Genomic DNA, 20985 nt, shown 5'->3' with positions numbered 1-20985 from the left:
ATTAATGAAAAAATAAAAAATAAAAATAAATGGTGTGTGTGTATGTGTGTGTGTGGTGGGGTGTGGGGCTGACACAATATTATGTTGTGGATTAATGTCAAATATAAATATACTAAATGTCTGCAAATATGCAAATCAAATTAAAATCATTTTCTTTAAAGTAGCACACTTAAGTAAAAGCAAGTACAACCACCACGGAATATTTAAACATTAATCTATCTATCTATCTATCTATCTATCTATCTATCTATCTATCTATCTATCTATCTATCTATCTATCTATCTATCTGATATATTACAGTACTGTAATATGTGGCATATTACAACAGTACTGATAATTACCAAGATAATAATTATATTTTTGTTTCTGCGATGGTTAATCCACTTGCACGTGCAAGCTCTAATTGAAATTATATTTTTAACGATAAAATATTATTATAGTTATTATCCATAAATTTTCAAATTTACAGTTTTAAAAAAAACCAACCAAACAAAAAAAACAAACAAAACAAAACAAAACGAAGAAGCATGAAATAAAGTAAAGCATAACATTATTGTTGTTTTGATGAAGAAATTAAAGTTACTTACTTTCATTGCTGAACATAAAATTAGTAGTCGGATATCATGGTTGTCTTAAAAAGTCCAGCGGGCTGGCTTAGGGGATGAAAACGTAAATTCAGTTTGTTATTAACTTCATAAATAGTGGTATCATTTTTACTTTAAGTTTTCTAAAGATTTCCAAAACATGGCTGTATTTTTATTTTATTAGCATGAGGAGGGATTTGTTTGTATGTTTATTGTGACTGGGCTTTCCACATTTCTCTGTCTCAACCAGCACCAACAAAATGATAATAAAAATAAGAATAAATAAGAGCCACAGGTAGATGCATTTGGACAGAAACTAAAAACTAAATAACAAATATGCAGCCCAGACTGTAAGTATTTGGACATTTTGAATATTTTTGTTGTTCTTCAGTAAGCATTTCTTAATAAAAAGCAAACATGTAACTATAAATATTTATAGTTTATGACTGTGGATGAAAGGAAAATAATTTTAGACGAATGGACATAAACCTCATTCTGTCTGCAAAGCGCTTCTCGAGTGCTCTGCAGGATGCAGGTGAGAGGTTTCACCACAAGATGGAAACAGAAACAAAGGCCTGTGTGTTGTTCCTAGTGTATTTAAAAGTAGAATGGGAGGCAGAGCCTTCAGTGTTCAGGCCCCTCTTCTGTGGAACCAGCTTCCAGTTTGAATTCAGGAGACAGACACTATCTCTACTTTTAAGATTAGGCTTAAAACTTTCCTTTTTGCTAAGTCATATAGTTAGGGCTGGATCTGGTGACCCTGAATCCTCCCATAGTTATGCTGCAATAGGTGTAGGCTGCTGGGGGATTCCCATGATGCACTGGGCGCTTCTTCTTCACTCACTATGTGTTAATAGACCTCTCTGGATTGAATCATACTTGTTACTAATCTCTGGCTCTCTTTCACAGCATGTTTTTTATCCTGTCTTCCTTCTCTCACCCCAACCGGTCCGGCAGATGGCCCCGCCCCTCCCTGAGCCTGGTTCTGCTGGAGGTTTCTTCCTGTTAAAAGGGAGTTTTTCCTTCCCACTGTCACCAAAGCGCTTGCTCATAGGGCGTCATTTGATTTTTTTGGGTTTTTCTCTGTATGTAGGGTCTACCTTACAATATAAAGCACCTTGAGACTGTTGTTGTGATTTGGAGCTGTATAAATGAAATTGAATTGAATAGAACTGCTGAGTTATTTCAGCTTTGATGTAAACCTACCCAGACAGATCATGTGTAGCTGTCCTCACCTTAGTGATGGCAAACCTCTCAGTCTTTCTAGAAAATCAACTTTACCACAGTAGGAAAGGACTTTAACTCCCATTTGACTAGACATAATCAAACATTTTCACTAGTTGAGCTCTGTTTTTATTTTTATTAAGGAACAAACAAAACAAAACAATCAATCATCAGATAAAAACTATTTTATTTAAATTATCCCAGAGGGTGAAAAATACACACATCAACAGTAATAGTGTATTTATTTTCTATACAAGCACTTTGACAAACACTGATGAGTTTGTTGACCCTCGACAACCTATGTGCACTTACACTCACCAGCCACTTTATTAGCTATACACTACTAATATAAGGTTCCAGCCCACATTTTGTTTTTAAAACCATTTTAATTCTTTATGGCAGAGATTCAAGTGTCACTGCAGATTTTGTTGGCTGCACATCCATGTTGTGAATCTGTGAGTCCATGAATAGGACTGAGATCTGGTGACTGTGGAGGCCATTTGAGTAGAGTGAGCTTTGTGACATCACGTGTTGATACAATGAAGGTGGATCCATGCTTTCATGTTGTTTACTCCAACATCTGAATGTCACAGTGGAAGACAACACCCATTGGACCAAACAATCATTTTGCCAGCTGCTCACTGGATATTTTCTCAATTTTGGATCCTTCTCTGTAAACCTTAGAGATGGTTGGAATGGGAAAATCCCAGCAGTTATCTGTTAGCAGTTTCTGAAATACTCAGACCAGCCCAAGTAACTCCAACAACAATGATGCTACTTTGAAAGTCTCTTAAAGCACCTTTCTCCCCCATTCTGATGCTCAGTTTGATCAGTTATACACATCTTGACCATGTCTCAATGCCCAAATGCATTAAACTGCTGCCATGTGATTGAATATTTGCATTAATGAGCCGTTGAGCAGGTAATAAAGTGGCAGGTGAGTGAAGGTTTACAGTAAGTTTGTTTACACAGTCTTATTATGAGTGACCTTTTGTGGACAAAAAAACCCCCAAGTCCTTATAAATTATTATATTTATATTTAAGTTTGATATATTGTTTGATTTTGTCAGTTTGAATAATTACACAGTTGAATTAAGTTTGAACTTTTATACAGCTTAGCACAAACAAATCTACAGAAACTCTACAAACCTGTGACTTTTCAACACATTTCTGCAGTTTGTGCAATCAAATAAAGCATCTGTATCCAGACAGATTCTGTCTTTACTTGATTTTCTAACATCCGGTAACATTTATAGTTCGATAAAGCTAAAAAATGTTTGGTTTGTTTGTTTCCTTTTCTCTCTTGTATGTTTAGTTTGATACGCTTTAATAATCATTTTACAGAGAATCGTTGTCGTAGACATCTGAAACAAAACAGAGAAAGAAAATGCAAGAGTGAGCCTTTATACTTGCACTTCAATTACAAATGACAAAAGCTCAGTCTGACTGGATTTTACTGCAGAGTATAAAAACGGAAACTTACCATCTGCATAGTCGACGTCATCATAAATGTCTTGTTCCCTGCAAAAGAATATTTGGAACTTGTGATATTCCATAAGCTACATCAACAAGGTTTAAACTAAACTAGTTAAAAGCAGAAAAGATGGTTATATACAAGCTATTGCTGTGACGTGCATATTTTGTGTAACTGAGTGGATAATTTCAGTTTTAATGTTAGTTTATGAATACATGAATAGATTTTCAATAATAATATATGCTTCTGAGGCCCAGACAAAAACAAGGTTTGGATATTTAGATAAGATTTGTAAAAGACAGTTTCACTAAGACTACATGTGAAAATAAAAATAAAAACTAGACTTTCAGAAAAAAGATAAAGCTAAAATAAAACAAAAACATAAAGCGATTTTGTAAACTGTATTATTAGCATTTGGCTGATGAGGATTTGATGGACAGTTTGTGTGTATTGGATTTTTGTGTTTTACTGGGTTTCCTGTCTCTTGCTTCTGTTCTCCAGAAACACTAAATAAAGGATTAAAACGAACACTGAAACTAATAAAAACTGAAGCAAAACTAAACATTTTAAGCAATTGAAACTAAACTGAAACAAGCAAACTGGCTCCTGAAATGGACTGAAGCTAGACTGAATTTTTTTAAAGTTAAAATTAAAAAATAAATAAATAAATTAAGTTAAAAACAAATTAGAAAATACAAAACTGTAATAACTTTGGTTACATTTTTTTAATGGTTATTTATGATTTTTCATCTTGGCTCTTGCTTGATAACAAAACGATTTAATGTGATAAAATGATCCTCATTCATATGTACTCCTATTTCAGAAACACAGAAACAAGAAGAACAGAAGAAAGGTGAAAGCTCAGAGGAGCCTGAGTCAGGGCAAAAAGACAATGCCTGAAGTCTACTGTGGATAATAAGCATTGTGGAAGCTGCTGAAGCTGTGGGAAGGGAAACATCAGCTCATCTAGATGGGCACTCTACACTTTAAGTGAGGTTTCCCCTTCCAGAAGATATTATTCTTTCCCCCATTATCAATCTTATTTGTTACTGTGATCGACTGCCAAATGTTGAAGAATCTGTCTCAACCTATTAATAGGACCCAGAATAATATAAAGATAAAGAAAGGAGAGGTGCAGTTTAATGCACTTTTAGCAATACATTAATAATTATATAAATCAGTAAATAGTTGAAGAAATCAAACTTTTAGGTGGTTACGCACATTTGTGTGTATCTGAATTCCACTTAAAAGGCTTCTACTTCCTGTTCTGCATGTTGTAATGAAAAAACGTCACAATCCTAGCTTACACATTGCTTTGCATGCACACAGACAGCGTGTGTCCTCACACATCTAGTATACATGCAAATATACTTGCCAGGTCGGGGGCAACCAATGTAAAACTAGGAATATGTTTAGTTATAAAATTTCGAATTCTTTTGTCCTTTAATACAGGTGTTCAAGTAACAGCCTGTATAAAATGAAAATATTTGCAAAACTCGGGAGGCAAACGCTATATGTCACGAAAAAAGTGCAAAAAGAAAAAAAAGCAATTAAATTAAATTAATGTTATTTGCTTAGGCTGCTGCCCCCGCGACCCGGCCTCGGATAAAGCGGATGAAGATGGATGGATAATGTTATTTAAACCTCTAACACTGTCTACTACATTAGTTTTAATTTAAAAGATCGGGATTTATATAATAAATTCCTAGATGGAATGATCGGATTAAATTCGTTTCAACAGATCTTTTTAAACAGTATTATGCACTCGGACACACAGATGTGCACATCAATGACCCTTATATTATACATTTCATACACTAAGCTTTATCTTTGACAATCTTCAAAAAGCACACATTTAGCATGATTTATTACTTCTTTACACTTTAAGGAAGTACATTGATATAGTCAGTCACATATGAAGTCAGGAGGATTCACTTACATTGGAAGAAGAAGAGATCTGGACACATAACCATCTGTGAAATAGGAGACAGCACAGAAATTATCACTATTTATTATCATCATTTGAAATATTGAAATACTTTTTGAATTATTGTCTGATAATTATCAATCACCACACAAAAATGATCTGTGTTGTGTTTTTATTACTCCATAAAGACTTAAAAGGCCGATGGGTATTGTTGTTGCCCTGCTGGGCTGGCAGGCGATGTGAATGTGATAGCTTGAGACCGAGCTGATGTAGGAGTTTCAAATTTATAGCGTAGGTGTAGCTGCTAAAAATCTCAGACGAGTGACCTGACCTCACAATCAAGGTCAAGTCCACCGGTACATCTTTACTTAGGTTAGAGGGATTGTTCTCTGTGGAGTTCATTCATGTATTGGCATATGTTAGTTCATCCTCACTAGTACTGTATCTTCTTGTATCTTGTCAAATCTTCATCTTCTTGTGTCATGTTGTCAAGTCCTTGTCTCTGTGTAATAACGCTTCCTCTTTTAATTTGGTAGGCATGTCTTATATTTCATTTTTCTTTCTTTGTCATTACCTTGATTAGCTTCAGCTTTGTTATGTTACCCTAGTGTTTCCATTCTCCCTGATTACCTCATTAGTGCATATATATTACTAGTCTCCCTACAGTCACTGTCAGTGTCTTTTCTTTTGTTGTTATAATTGTGTGCTTCATGTGTTTGTTTAAGAGTTTGCTGTTTTTATGTGTTACTTTATTTTGCTTCTTTTGTCCATAGACTTCTACCGTCAGTCTAATTAACAGTTTTTAATTATTTTTTTATATATATATATAAAAAATTACATTTTTTATATACTTTGTCTGCATATCCTGCATTTGGATCCCTCTTTGCTGTGACTGTGACACTATGTTTTAAAGACTTTCATTAAACATCAGTGCTTATAAAGGAGTAAATTCTTGTAACTTTGTTGTTCTCTTGGCTTTATCTTTCTGTGGCACAAATTTGTGTTTTATTGAAATATCTTAAGTTTTATGGTAATATTTGGGTCAGGTTTAACCAACAAGAAAGGATATAGGAAGAAATGTCAATAGCCTGATTTTTCATCAAACAGCAGCAGATCAACATATTCAGTAAATACTGTGCTGCAGAGAGAGAAGATTTTATAATAATTATAAATAATGAAGAAATAAACTAAAACTGTGTGACATCCCCTTTTATTATTACTAGAAATAATGTTTTATTTGGCTTTCATTTGGGGTAATTTTTTATTTAGTTAATTAATATTTTTGGGAATATGATTGCACTGTTTTGTTTTTCAGCATGCTCTTATTATTATTATTATTATTATTATTATTATTATTATTATTATTATTATTATTATTATTATTATTATTATAATCTTCACAGCAGTTTCTTGTCTAATCTTTGTTTTTAATATTGTCTTTAAATCACCATTGACTACATCTGGGCCATGTTCAAACACATAAACATACAAATGGCTGAAATGTTTTAATTATAAAGCCTCTTCTACGAAAGGTTTAGAAAATACATACATCTTTTACAAGAAATTTTTGTCTTTTTCCAGAGGCCGTAATGAACGACATATGAAAAGAACAGTAAGAAAAGCTCATGACATCATATATTTGAAAAAGGACAAACAAACAAAATCCCAGAGTACTTTATGTTTTCTAAAACCAATGAACTGCAAATTCTACAAATTAAAATAACATAAGTGAATGAGATGCTGATTGTTTTACATACATTTCCCAAACCTGTTGCGACACAGAGCTTTCTTGTTGCTGGTGAGCTGGATGACATCCACAATCTCTCCCTGTGTTACAGGCAGATCTTTTGCTCCTGGTTTCTTTATGATGGAGTTGGGATCCACTAACATGGTGTGCAGCACCCTGAGTGGTCCGTCATACTGGGAAACAGTCACAGTGGTCGCATTTAAAAAAAATGAAAAGGGCGATTCCCATTGCATGAGTAAAAAACAAACAAACATCTGAATTGATTGCTATGCAGATGGCACTAAACTAAATCATCTGATGTAAAGTTTTTAAAAAGGTTTACCTTAAATTTTTTTTTCAAATCCTTCTCCACTTTGGGGTCTATGCTGAAAAATATAATATGGTATAACAGTTAATCACAAATGAATTCATTACCAATTTCCTCATTGTTAAATTTTGTTTTTCTTTAACACCATCTGATGTCACCAGTGACTAGATCTGCACAAGTAAAAGTTCATTTTACAATGAAAATTCACAAATACTTAGTCATCAATATCTTCTTCAAATTAATTGGGGGTTAACTGATACCTGATTTCAGGTGGCGGAGGTGGGAAATCTTCAGGTAGTGGTTGGACATCATCATAGTCATCTGAGAACCAAAAAACAAAATGTCCATAAAACAGATGCTAAAAGGAATAATTGATAGTAAATAATAAACAATACATAATAATAAATAATAATAAATATTATCTGATGAAAGAAACTGTTTCAAATATTTGTCATTAAAACTAAATTTTTTAAAAAGTACATAGCTATCACTTGCATACTGCAAGATTGCCAAGTTGCTCATAAAAATGTTCTAGAAAAGACAAATTGGGCACCAAATATATCCCTATACATTTTTTTCCACTAGAGAAAAATACAAGAGAAAAATCCTTTTGTATTTTTATATCATCTTAACTTGGTATAGATTGTTATTTGCACTTCACTGTGGTCTGCAGTCACTTACCCTCATCTTGAATCAGGCTGCAAGTTAGAGGAAACATACAAACAAGGGTTTAGTTGGAAGAGACGTGAGTAAAACTGAAAATGAAATTCAACTGAACAGATGTGAAGTTGTAGCAGAATTAGCAATCTCTTATCCTGCACCTGTCTCTGTTGTTGGAGTCCATATTAAAGATCTGTGGTGGGTCCGGGGGTGGTGGAGGTAACGCTTGTGAGTTTGATTTTTTGTACCCGTGTTTGGTCTTCACTGCTTCATAGTCAATATCCACACACGAGTTGTTGATGTATCCATCTGCAGAGAAGTGCGACAACAAAATGAAGCACTGTGACTTGATTGTGACATTTCATGATTATGCGATACGTATTAGCCACACATAATCATCTAATACCCAGAATCTGATCTGTATATTACTGATCCTGACCTCAGGAATTCGCATGATAAGGTGGGGCCAGGTTTCACAATGAGCTCACCGGAAACCCTGGCTGATTGGGACCCACACCCAGTTTCACACCTTGGCTCAGGCGATTAGAGGATCATCAGGGGGTCCTTTTGTCCCTCTGTGGGGGGATACTCCCACTAGGTTTAAATCTGGGACTCTCCACCATTTGACCTTAGAACTGAAGAAGCTTCTCGGATGAGAGGTGAAACGTCTTCAAGCAACTTAAAGAAGTCCAGACGCTTTTCTTTGCAAGCTCCTTTGACTACGATGACCTGGATGACTGAGAACCTTCACAGACATCTGTATATTAGATGATTATTACTTATTTTATTACTTAATAAAACTAGATTTATGCTAAATAGCCACAGCACAGAATCCTAAGTGACTTTGAACATGGCATGGTTGTTGGTGCCAGGATTTTCCCAGATAGTGGTCCAAAAAAGAGAAAATATCCAGTGAATGGCAGTCCTCTGGGTGAGAATGCCTTATTGAGGTCAGAGGGGAATAGCCAGACTGCTTTGAGCTGATAGAAACACAATAGTCACTGAAATAACCACTTATTACAATCAGAGGATGCAGAAGAGCATCTTTCAACACAACATGTTAAACCTTGAAGCACATGGGGTACAGTAGCAGAAGACCACACTGTTTGGTAATCCTGTCAGCTAAGAACAGGAAACTGTGGCCACAATTAACACGAGCTCACCAAAACTGAACAACAGAAGATTGGATAAAAGTCTGGTCTGATGATGAGTCCTGATCTCTGCTGACATATTATGGTAGTAGAATCAGAATTTGGGATAAACACCTTGAAAGCATGGATCGATTGTATCTATGGCTCAGGCTTCTCTTCGTGGTGGGGGCACAGTTTGGGATCATAAGTACCAACTGAGTATTCTTTGGTTTTTCCAGCAGAAACAAGTCACAAGGCTCAAATATATGACAATTAGTTCATTGTATTCAGATAGACTCCACAGTCAGTAGATGTCAATCCAGTAGAGCACCTTTGGGATGTGATTGAATGGGAGACATTACGGATGCACAGCTACAAATCTGGATGAGCTGCACCAAAATCTCCAAGGAGTCGTGTTGAATTTCTGCTCAATTTCACAAAGAATTAAAGATATTCTAAGATCACAGGCACATCCAAAGGGGTAGCTAACAAAGTGAGCAGTGAATGTATATTTATATCCAGAGTCTGCATTTCTAACATTAACACAGGAAGCAGTTGTTTCTCAGTTCCATATGAGAGTTCAACTATTGTTAAATAAATCCATGCAGAGGGAGCAACAGCATCACTCTCCTGCTACATAAGCACGCTTACACAATAATGTGCTAAAGTTCTGTCATTGCATTTTGTCTACATTGTAACTTTGTGATACTTTTTCCTCTAGTCTTGCTATGACATGCTAGACAGACGAGTCAACGAGACGTTATGGTCTCAAATGCTCAGATGCAGATACTTTATGTTTTTGAGGACATAGTAAAATAAATAAATAAAGTGAAAAGTTGTTGCCAGAGCCCTTTGAGGAAGTAAGGAACAGAAAAAAATATCTTACAGAAGGAAGTACCGTAATTAACGACTTGAAGGGAAAAAAGTGTGAAAGCTGCATTATTTGAGTTTTCATTTGTCAGTTACTGGCATTACTTTGCTTTTTCGATAAACAAATGAAAAAAAAAAAATCAGTAGCAAGAAACTGAAGAAATCTGACATGAAAGAGGGATCTTGTGCTAAAATACGACGCCAAGAGGTCCTCACCAAGCAACTCATTTACCCAGCCACACACACCTTCATACAGTCCTTCACTCTAAGCCTAATTATTGCCTAATTCTCACACACACACTCTGGTGGATTCATTAGAGTACAGTATCTTGCACCAGGATACTTTGATATGCAGACTGGAGGAACTGGAGATCAAACCATCAAGCCTTCCGATTGGTAGACGCCCTGCTTCATCTCCTGAACCACAGCTACGATAATATCACCACCGACGACATTAACCAGTGTTTCAGATGGAAAACTTTGATGCAGAAGTCTCTACTTTGTTTGTTTTCTTTTTTCTTTTGATATTTTGGTACAAGTCAAGTTATTCAAAGGCTTTCTTTATGTGATTGACTGAAATGTAAACTTACAGTTTCCATTCATAGTGCGTGCCAACCATCTGCCTCCTGGGTTACCCGTCACACGGAGGATCTCCACGCTGTCCCCCTGGTGTACGCTCAGGTCCAGTTTTCCTTCCCCATTCCAGTCTTTCCGGACTTTGGCGGTTTGAATAACCTCTATCTCTCCTTGTAACTGCACGGGGGAAAGATATAACGTTTACACCAAAGGGATGAGGCGGAGCAGGATAACTTAACCATTAACCATTCAGGCTAACTTAAAAGTCATCTTTTCTCTCTCCGTGTCTTTACCTGAAAGTTCTTCTTGAGCTCACTCATTTTTTTCTGAATCTCTTTCATGTCCTTCTCCTGTTTCTTCTTAACTTCTTTCATGGTGGCTTTCTCTTGCTCCCTATAAGAGAAGAATCAAATAAACAAATGAAGACCAGCCACCTGTTAATAGAATCCCCCTTCACAGATTTTGATTTAGATGCCTTTATTTTTCATTTTCTGGGCAGATAAATGTTTCACACATAAGCGTTTTACACAAAAAGTTTTTCAAGTTCTCCAATCTTCCCACATTTCGACAGATGTTGCCTGAATTCTGTCACAATGTTTTGCTTTAACAGGAAATTCTTTATGTTGAATCACAGGAAATGAGTGTGACTTACTCTTTATAGTAAATGATAAATAAAGATGTAGATATCGTACCAAGGTACCATTTGTTGCACTGTAACTTAAATACTGCACCACAGATCACTTATGAGGTGCAAAAATAACAGAAGCAGCAACAGAAACAATAGAAACTGTAGACTGCTTTCTGTTCATGCAGCTGCAGCCACATTTCTATTAAATAGAGACTCAGTGGTTTGATGGGGAAGGCAAAACATTCATACTTACTCATCAATCATCTCATACACCTCGTCGTCATCATCCTGCAAGAGAAAAGCTTTTATTTGTACCCGTAAAGAGCAAAGACAAGTCATCTTGTACGGGATTATTAGATAAAAGCGGCACTTCTGATAACTTCTGATAAAAGAATGCCTTTTTGTAGATTTTCAAAGCTTAAAAAATGATCATAGCTGTTTATTTTTTGTGCCTTATTATTTTCTAAGAGTGCAATGTGGGTTTTAAACCTAGTCTATTAACAGATTCAGGGAAATGTGCACTATGTTCTTGCAAAGCGAGACTTCGACGCTGGTAAATTTTTCGTTTTTGCTTTTCTTTACTCACCCCATCAACACACTGTGAACTGTGATTGCTGCAGTTCTCTGTAAAGTAACGCAAAATATAAATTATAAACCGATATGTGAAAACAGGGCGTGTCCTCTAATAGAAAACACAATGTTAAAAATACCAAGCAGTGACTATAGCTTAGACAATGTAGTGTGTCAGAGAAGCTTCAAGAACAAAACAAGTCTTCACCATTTTTGTCAATGTCGATATCGTCATAGGGATCCTGTTCGTCCTCGTCCAGGTCCCTGAAATCGACAATCAGACAGGTTTCTCTGATCACTGGTCAGCAAGTGCTTTGTTACATCTGTATTCACGCAGTAGGAAAAAGCTTAATTTGACTGTTAAAGCCATCATCTGGTCAAGAAGGTTTTTCTTTAAAAGTATACTTAGGTGTGTTCAAAATGCATTTTGAGAAACAGTGTTGCTGTGCAACAAGCGAATCCTCACACATATTTTCTAATCTCTGGTCACGACTGCAGCAGCGGTAAACCCTCTGCTTCGTCATTCTTCAGCATCTCTTGCCCGCACTAGATGTAAATGAAGTCATTTGAAAGCTGAAACTAAGGTGTCCTATAATACTTGGTTTAAAACACTAAGAGTTTCACACAGTTTCAGCACTGGGGCTCTTACACAAGAGTCTCAAAACCAGACATAGCAGGGCTTCACATCATCGTTGTGTTAACCCAAATACTTACGCAGAGGCAATCTGCCGCTGCAGTCTGTTGGGTTTGTCAGAGCGTTGTGGAGGTTTTGGAGGACTGACCACTGCCGGTAAAGACATCCTTCTGCTTCCTGAGCCTACAAAGAGTAGCAGAGAAAAAAATCTTTGCACAATGACGTTACGACAAAATGAAATGGATGAAAGAAGTGTAATCCCACAAAAAGCAATCACACAAACAGCAGAAATTACTGCTTTACACACGCGATGTTTGGTGCTCTGTTTGGTGCTCTGTTTGGTGCTCTGTTTGAGTGTTCTGCTTTTTCCTTTAAAGTGGTTGAACAAATCAAGTTTTTAGCACATTTTTTTGTCACTGACAAAGCACACTGAGGACTGTCAGTGTCAGAATCTGTCTCATTACAAGATTTAAAAACAGATTCTTTTTAAAAGGCTCTCCTCCTTTTAGGAGTCTGATTTATTTACCAATAAATCTGATTTATTTACCAATAAATCAGACTTAAGACAAGACATGACAGCATGACAGGAAGGCAGCATGAAGAACATCAGGTCCACGTAAACTGAGCAGCTCAAAGGAAGTTAGTCATCATTCCTTTTATTATTTGTTTTCTGGGAGTTCAGTCAGGAGATAAACTATACACCAGCCACTGTCACAGTACAGCAGACACAAACAAGTCAAGATGGTCTCACTTAGTATGTTAACTTAATATCGTGGCGTACCTTATTAAGGGACTTGAACACCTGAACCAGACAGACTTACCATCACTCGTCCTCGGGGCAGGAAGAGCAGGAGGAAGCCCTCTTCTGTTCCTCCGAAACGGCTCCAAGTTGACAGTCGGAGGTCTTTTAGGTTTCACGGGCATCGGTCCTTCAGGGGGCAGAGGCCTCCTCAGTGGGGTCACTTCCCCTGCGCTCCTCTGTCGAGGCTGCTGTCTGGGTGGAAGAGGGGTAGAGGTGGGAGGTGGAACAGGAGCTGGGCTTCCAGATCCTAGTCGGGGTACCTGGGGTACCTGGGGGACCTGGGGGACTGGGGGCCTCTGATGCCTCAGCATCATGTTCTGTAGCATCTCCCCCGTCTGCTTGACTTTGGTAGCATCTGTTGGCTGAATAGGGGCTCTGAGTCCAGCAAAGGCAGGCGGTCGAGGGAACGAACCCGGTCTGGGAGGGATCGAAGCCGCCATCGGCTCAATTCTCGGGAGTCTCACCGGGCCTGGGCCAGCCAGATGAGGAGGAATCGTGGGTGAAAGTCTCTGTGTCAGCTCGCTCTCTGCCACTGGAAGAATGGCTCTCCCAAACCCAGGTCGAGGAGATTTCGGCGAGCCGCTGTCCCGGCTGCTGGTATCCGAGGTGCTGGATTTGCTGTTGAACTTGGCTCTCAGAGCCTTGACATCAACGCTGTCCCCCTGAAAACAACACAAGAGCAGAATCTCAACTGCAGCAGCTCTGCTTGTAAAGCAGGAAGTTAGCAGCGCAGCACAGAGCAAGGCATGCCCCCCACGCACACAAACACACACACATCAAACCCCTACGCTATCTTTACAAAGTGAGAATGCAGCGTGCAACAACACTGTTTCCTGGTTTGTTTTGAAGTTCACAGAACTGATAGCTCTCTTTGCAGCACTTGAAACTTCTTGGTGAACTCTGAACACCAAAGAACCAAATGATGTGAGAAGTAATTATTATTAGATGTTAGTCAAGAATAATAATAAAAAAAAGTAGATCAGCACAAATGCATTTTTAAAAAGCATGTGAGCTAAAGTCCTGTTTGCTGACATTTTTGGTGAAAGTAAACACAGGGTGAAAACAAAAATCTTGTCACTCCTGAGAAATACTAAATGAAAGCATCTTCTAATGCACAGGTGTCAAACTCCAGGCCTCGAGGGCCGGTGTCCTGCAGGTTTTTGATGTGTCCTTGATCCAACACAGCTGATTTAAAGGCTAAATTACCTCCTTGACATGTTTTGAAGTTCTTCAGAGGCCTGGTAATGAACTAATCATTTGTTTCAGGTGTGTTGACCCAGGGTGAGATCTAAAACCTGCAGGACACCGGCCCTTGAGGCCTGGAGTTCGACACCCCAGTTCTAATGAAACAAAATGTTATGCACTGAGGGCTCAACCCTGGGACCAGCTGTTTTACTTCTTACCCTCGGGTCATCTTAACAGGCTCATTAATTCGTACTTCAGCTATATTGAAGATAAACAGTAGTGCCTCAGTGCTTCACCATTAATAATCCTCGGTTTTACCATCACAGCTGAACTTGTTGTGTTTGGCCGTGTTTAGCGACCTCAAATCACCTCCTTGAAATCTTTGACAAGAATTTAAATTTTGAACGTCATCTCCGAGCTCACCCAGTTTAATTTATTTAATCTAAGAAGCACAAATCAAACCTCTGCTGTCATTTAACAAGTTGGAACTTTTATTTTCACCCATCTCGATTATTTGAACTCACTGTTCATGCGTGTTTCTAAGTCCTCTGGTTGGTTTAGATGCTTCCCTGCATGAACTAGAGGTCGTTTTAAAATGTTGTTCATCACGTATAAATCCTGCTGAGACCTCGTTCGGTCTGTTTCTTTGATCAGGACTTTTTGTTTTTTGAAATCCATTTTTAAGGTATCAAAGCTTAAACTTTGGAATCAGGTCGACTGAATTTGTGATGTGTTTTAAACGACTGCTAAAAGCTTTCATTTGCAAGATTTTCCGTAATCTTTCACACATTAAACCTCTGGCTTTGGTTGATACCAAATGGTTTTGTGGATGACTGAAGATAGGATAGGACTGGTTCACATCAAAACTGTGGACCAATTTGCAACTGTGCATTTTAAAATAAAGTTATCAGTGCCAAAACCAAGTCCGATACCAGCGCTTTGTTTTGTCCATATTTGTAATCTGTTTGTTTCCCTGCAGTACTGCAAAAATAACCTATTATGACAATCATGGCAGCATAATCAGAGCAGATTTTTTTGGATCAACACTTCCTCAAACACATTACTGGTTAAAGTCATTTTAATGGTGATGTATTGAGACCTAACCTGCACATCTTGCAGCTATTCTAAGTAAGTAAGTACAAATGAAATTATGACTTAAGATGACTGAAGATAAATATTACAAAGTGCTTCACAACAACAAAGTTTTTAGTGTGAGTTCAATGGGAGCAAGTCCACCGTTACTCCAAAAGCTTTAGTTCTCAGCCTCGTTTGCTCCACATGCTCACATGACCTCATATAACCTGCTGGGGATGTATCAATGTAAACGTTTATTTACGTGTGCTGGTGAATGTCCATTTTTAAAAGAAAGAGTTGGAAATCATAAATTACTCTGCTGCATCACTTCATTCAGTTCAGTTTAGAGTATTTCACACGTTCTCTAGCAAGCTGGAAGTAGACTATTTATAAAGGTGGATGACCTCACTGCTCCCTAAAAGTAAAGCCAAGACGACTCCAGTGAGGGCTTCCACTGAGTGAGAAAACCCCCCGTAAACTTCAGAATATCTTTCTCCAAAGTTGTTTTTCAATCATTTTTAGTAGATCTTGTGAGTGTGAGTAGATCTCACTGATGTACTATCAAGCATTAATCAGACATTTAGTGTTACAAACACGGGATGTGATGTCATGCGTGGCACCTGCACTGAAAAAGGCAGTCACGAAGGGAGCTGCTTACTTCTTCTTGGAAACTGCACCTCAAGATCTGCAGAACAGAGTTGTCTGTTCTGCAGATCTGAGGGAACTTATGCAAGTTAAACGTGTGCTGTGTAAACTATTCGTTAAACTAATGTTGTTAATCGCTCTGACAACAATAAGAAAAGCAAAATTAAAAAGTAAATTGCTCATAGCCTGATCACTGCAACACCACTCACTGATTAATGCCCCATCTTAAAGCTGTTAGCCGAGGCTTTCATTTTGTCTTTGCATTTTAAAAGTCAGCATGACGAGTGAGGAAGGGACCAGACTGAGAACTAGGAGGACGGTGCTCTCCGTGACATTTGGGACGAAGACACATTATATTCTAGTTGTAGCTTCTGTACTCCACTGCAGTGGATTATAAATCAAAGAACAAAGATGTCACTGAACTGATGACTGAACACAAATTTAGCATGAGCTGTTTGAGACTGACAGTCACTTTTATGCACAGCCTTCACATTTTAGTGAACTAACATCAATTTAAACATATATAAAAAAAAATACTCCTTTGATTGCTTGCATGAAAGAACAACTCACCAAATGCTGTTTTTTCCATTGAGTTGCTCTACTAGTCCTTTACTGCACCTGCCTTTAGCTGCTGCCTGTTTGAGGGTCTCTCTGCTTTCAGTTTTGTATTCAATAATAGAAAAGCATGCACTATTCGGTGGAGATCATGTGACTTACTCGGCCATTGAAGAATATTCTTTAATTGGCCTCAAGAAACTCTTGTTGCTTGGTTTGGGTGATTATCTATTTTCACAGTGAGGTGCTTTCTGATTGCTTCTGCAGCATTTGGCTGAAGCTGAGCAGAGAGTATGGTTCTGTTTGACACATAATGCTTCGGATCATGATCTGTTTCTCCCTTTCTTCATACTTTTCTCATCATTCTGGTACAAGTTCATCTTGGTTACAACTGTCCAAAGAGTTATTTATTTATTTACTCGTTTTTTACAGAACTGTTTAAGGTGGAGCCGCTTTTTTATGCGTTGCACCATTCTGCCACACATGCCATTGAAGAGCCATTGAAATATTCATCACATGTGTGTTCATGTTAACCTTGCACAAGTTCGTTTTGGGATATACGTTGTACTTACTGTTGCCTCTTTCTATGTGAACAGAAAACTCACACCAAGGCAGACAGTCTTCAACATGTGACATGTTGTTGCTCACCTTTTGTGTAAGATGTTTATGAGCCAAGTAGGGGTGCAAAAAGGCTTAAGCCAAGGGACAGAGGAGGAAGGTACTGGCACGTTTTCCAAGGGCTTGCCAGACCAAACCAGAGCCCACAAAAACAATCATATGACTTGCAGGAAAGCACCTTGATGACAGAGAGGTTTGCACCTGTGACCCTGGTGCACGAGTTTCTAGAAGTTACTGGCATGCGCTTCATCTGTGCGACAGGGTGTTTTGCTTTGCTTTGCTGGTGACTGAGCACGGATCTCCCAATGCTTAATCAGCTTTTCAGAGGTCATTTCCCGTCTGATCGCTCTGTGAACCACAACGCACTGCTGCTAGCTGGTTGCTATCATACTGGCAGTTTTAACTAGCCATCCACTGCATTTGAATATTTCCAAATGGCTGAAAATGAAAATGGACAGAACTGCAAACTAATATTAATTATTTAATTAATATTTCTAAGTAAACAAATGAGAAAAATTAAAATAAATATATTATTTTACCCCTATAACCTCAAGATTTTTATGCATTTTAGGCATTTTTATGTTTAGTCATGTTATTCTTAAAAAATGTTTCGTATGGATGAAACAACAGATAATAATTAGCATCTCTGTGAAGCTTATATTTAAAGTATTTTGTAGACATTGGGGTTTTTAAATGAATCCTTATGAAGTAAATTAAGAGAGGTTGCGTAGTGCTGGATGGTAGAAGTGGAAATAGAGAGAGAAACATTTTAGAGATTATTATTATTATTATCATCCTTTATTTATTCAGGTGAAAAGTCACATTGAGATTTAAATCTTATTTCCAAGAGAGAGAGATGCTGTGAACCTTTCAAAATGCTCACAGCATCAAAAGAACCGTGAGGGAGATACAATCGAAACGGAAGCTGTGAAACATGAGGAATGAATATCTCAGCTGTTGACAAAATAAAAACAATAAACGAATCACACCATCGCTCAGTGTCACTCGTTCAGGCTGTGAGCTGTGCAAAGTCAAAAAGTAGCCGAAGAGCAGGAAGTGCTCGCAACCACACACCTCCATACCTCAGCTAGCATCCTGCACCCGGTTACCATAGAAACGCATGCTGCTGTCACTCCTGCACCAATAAGCTGCAAGCTCCGTTCGCAGTTCGGGGCGGCAGCATCGCCTTTGTTACAGGGAACAAAGGAAGCAGACAAAAAACGTTCCCTCCAAACCACAAAAGAAAAAAAAACCACTCACATGCTCGCACACTTTCAGTCAGCGCGCGCCTGCTGCAGAGCAAACACAGGCTGACACAGTTAACTAGATTATTTTAAAAACCACAGACTGCATGTGCAGGTGTGCTGCACTCAGGTCCTAATGAGAAAACAGTACTACTGTAACTCTACTGTAACAAACAAGACAGTTAAAAATACATATACGACTGCAAATTTCATTCTTATGGTCAGTGTTAAAACCAAGGTTTTTTTTTCAAATAATTACCAATTGTCTGCAATGATGTCCAGTTTTAGGGCCACACCATTCATAAGTAAAACGTCTTGATTTATTTTATCCCCAGTTCAGCTTTTCAGTCACCCATGAAGCCCAAGAATTATACTAACCTGTAAAATCAGGGTGGCCAGGGTTAATACGCCCTGCTGATGAGTAAAAAAGAAACAAGAAAAGTGATGGAAGAATAAAATCCTTTCCTAAAAGAGTTCATAACCTATGACTATGACTCTTTTTTTTTGTCGAACAAAAAGCCTTAGGGTGCTTAACATTTGGATACATTCAAAAATAGGTAGCCATAAAGTTTAGTGTGAATCATTAACCAGCAACAGCCTTGTAATAAAACTTGCTTTCATCCGCTTGACCATGAACATTTCTTTTTTTTTCTCTTCAACTTCCCCTTTTTTTCCCTGTGAAACTGATCCAATAAACGCTTTTTAGAAAAACTGTGCCAAACTGTACTTGTCATGTTTTGTGGATACTGTGTTACAAAATTTGAACGTTTTAAAGATAGTTCAGTTATAAAAGTACATTTGTTCTAAGTGGAGGATACATAGAAACTGAGGTTAGACCTGTAGTGTTACAATAATACCTGCTGAGGTTCCTTCTACAAAAGTCTAGTTATTCATAAACTTCTTGGTGGTCAGGAGGAAATGGTCAGAGTTAAACACACAGCGCCTGAAGAGGATTGTGTAAGCTTCAGTGGAGGACTTCCTAATTAGTCCATTATTGGTACATTCAAAAAAAGAATAAATAAGAATGCCTTACCATCTTTTCCTTCAGTGATAGTTTATTAGTGGTCAAAACGTTCCATGTCTAGTAGTAACACCAGTATCCAGGCCGATGTAGCTGTGTGTGCTGCTGCACGCACAACCACACTGAGCTTACTGCGAATGAGGAAATGCTCTGCAATTCAGTGTGGGCAAGAGGGTGACTGATAGTGACACAACATAAGAATAAGAGCAGAAAATAATGGGCGCACCACTTTGTTTCATTTCGCCCTGAAAGGTCAGCCTTATCATAATGTGCACAACAACATCCAACCAGGCCTTACAAAGTGTGGCATTAATCTCACTGTGTGCTTTTGTTGATCTACTCTTTGTGTTTTATTGTGTGGGAGCGCATGAAGTGAAGAAAAGCAAATTAATTAAGGCAGGAAAGAATAAAATAACCTTATTTAGATAAGACGAGGAGATGTTGAAAAATACATGAAAGGAAGAGCGGGGGTTTCCTCGTACGTTATGTAATTTATTCATCTTGTACACGTCATGTAGTCCGCCGTCTTTTCATAGCCAAAATCTGAGGAAGTCACAAGTTTCTTAAAAAGATTTTATATTGTGTAAATTAGACTTCCTCAAACTCTGATTTAGAAGGAGAAAAAACTTCCCCAAAACACAGTATTGTGTGTGAACCAGCCAAACCCCCAAAATCCCTTTTAACAAGACAGAAAGTTGGAATTCATTTGATATCAACAAATTTCACAAATCAAATGCTTAAACAGTCCATTTCAAAAAGTCCTGTTTAAAAAACTGAACATAGTAAGTGATCAACATCAAGTCCTCATATCTACAATCTATTCATCTACCTGAAAGCTAATTTGAAATTTACATACTGCAGGATTTTTGAATGAATTATATGAAAAAATAAAGTTGGAAGTTCTGAGCATTTATCGACAGATTTCACTGTTCAGCACAAAAATTTTATTACATATTTATTAGAAATAAAAATTGTACAGTTTGTTTGTTTAAGCTTTTATTAATCTTAGTAATAGTATTGTAATATTTATTTCTTTATTTGCTGTTTTCACGTTGAGCTACAAGAGTTCAAAGATCTGGATTTTAAGAGTACTCCTTAAACTTTTCAAGAAGTTTAAAGTCGGGGCTTTCTGAAGGCTATTCCAGACGTTTAACCTCTTAAGCCCCAAGCCTAACTGACCCCCTGCCTTTTGCCCCCGTATCAGGGAGCGTTGGGGCTTAAGAGGTTAATGGGGCATTTCTAACTTGAGATTCCAGGATCATCCCTTTGTGAAGGTCTAAAGAAGACCCAAACTGTCACCCTCAGATGAAAGGAAAAGGCTCAAGCCTGCCATGAACTGCAAACAGAACAGGAGCATCACTGTCCACCGTAAAGTGAGCATTGCTGTCTGAGAGGGTATTGATCAAGAAAGATCAATACCAATAATACCATTGTATTGATCAATACCATCAATACAATAAAATGGTCAAATGAGACAAAGATTGAGCTTTTTTGCCAAATGACAAGAGG

The 20985-nt window shown here is 37.7% G+C and overlaps 1 protein-coding gene across 1 annotated transcript; it reads right to left on the bottom strand.

Annotated features, from left to right (window-relative positions):
• Nucleotides 1-1060: 1060 nt before the first annotated feature.
• On the bottom strand, nucleotides 1061-20905 carry LOC146502522 (uncharacterized). The gene is made up of 16 exons (XM_085133422.1): nucleotides 19489-20905; nucleotides 13154-13796; nucleotides 12413-12515; nucleotides 11907-11962; nucleotides 11715-11752; nucleotides 11382-11416; nucleotides 10794-10893; nucleotides 10515-10677; nucleotides 8086-8233; nucleotides 7946-7962; nucleotides 7525-7585; nucleotides 7280-7322; nucleotides 6968-7130; nucleotides 5223-5256; nucleotides 3293-3330; nucleotides 1061-3173 (listed from the first exon to the last, which is right to left on the bottom strand). Exons 1-16 carry the CDS (start codon nucleotides 19489-19491, stop codon nucleotides 3148-3150), a joined length of 1671 nt encoding a protein of 556 aa, XP_084989548.1. The 5' UTR covers nucleotides 19492-20905; the 3' UTR covers nucleotides 1061-3147.
• Between the last annotated feature and the right edge of the window lie 80 nt (nucleotides 20906-20985).

Source organism: Neolamprologus multifasciatus, chromosome 15, assembly GCF_963576455.1.
Source record: "Neolamprologus multifasciatus chromosome 15, fNeoMul1.2, whole genome shotgun sequence".
In the NCBI taxonomy this organism is placed as follows: Eukaryota; Metazoa; Chordata; class Actinopteri; order Cichliformes; family Cichlidae; genus Neolamprologus; species Neolamprologus multifasciatus.
Note: the sequence above shows the minus strand (reverse complement) of the source record. Positions and strands in the feature narration are given on the sequence as shown.

What these genes read in the sequence shown, in the direction of transcription:
- LOC146502522 (XM_085133422.1), bottom strand. An exon ending in GTGTATGAGATGATTGATGA is followed by an intron (nt 10,894 to 11,381) that starts GTAAGTATGAAT and finishes CTTCTCTTATAG; the next exon opens with GGAGCAAGAGAAAGCCACCA. An exon ending in ATTTGAAAAAAAAATTTAAG is followed by an intron (nt 7,131 to 7,279) that starts GTAAACCTTTTT and finishes ACTGTTTCCCAG; the next exon opens with TATGACGGACCACTCAGGGT.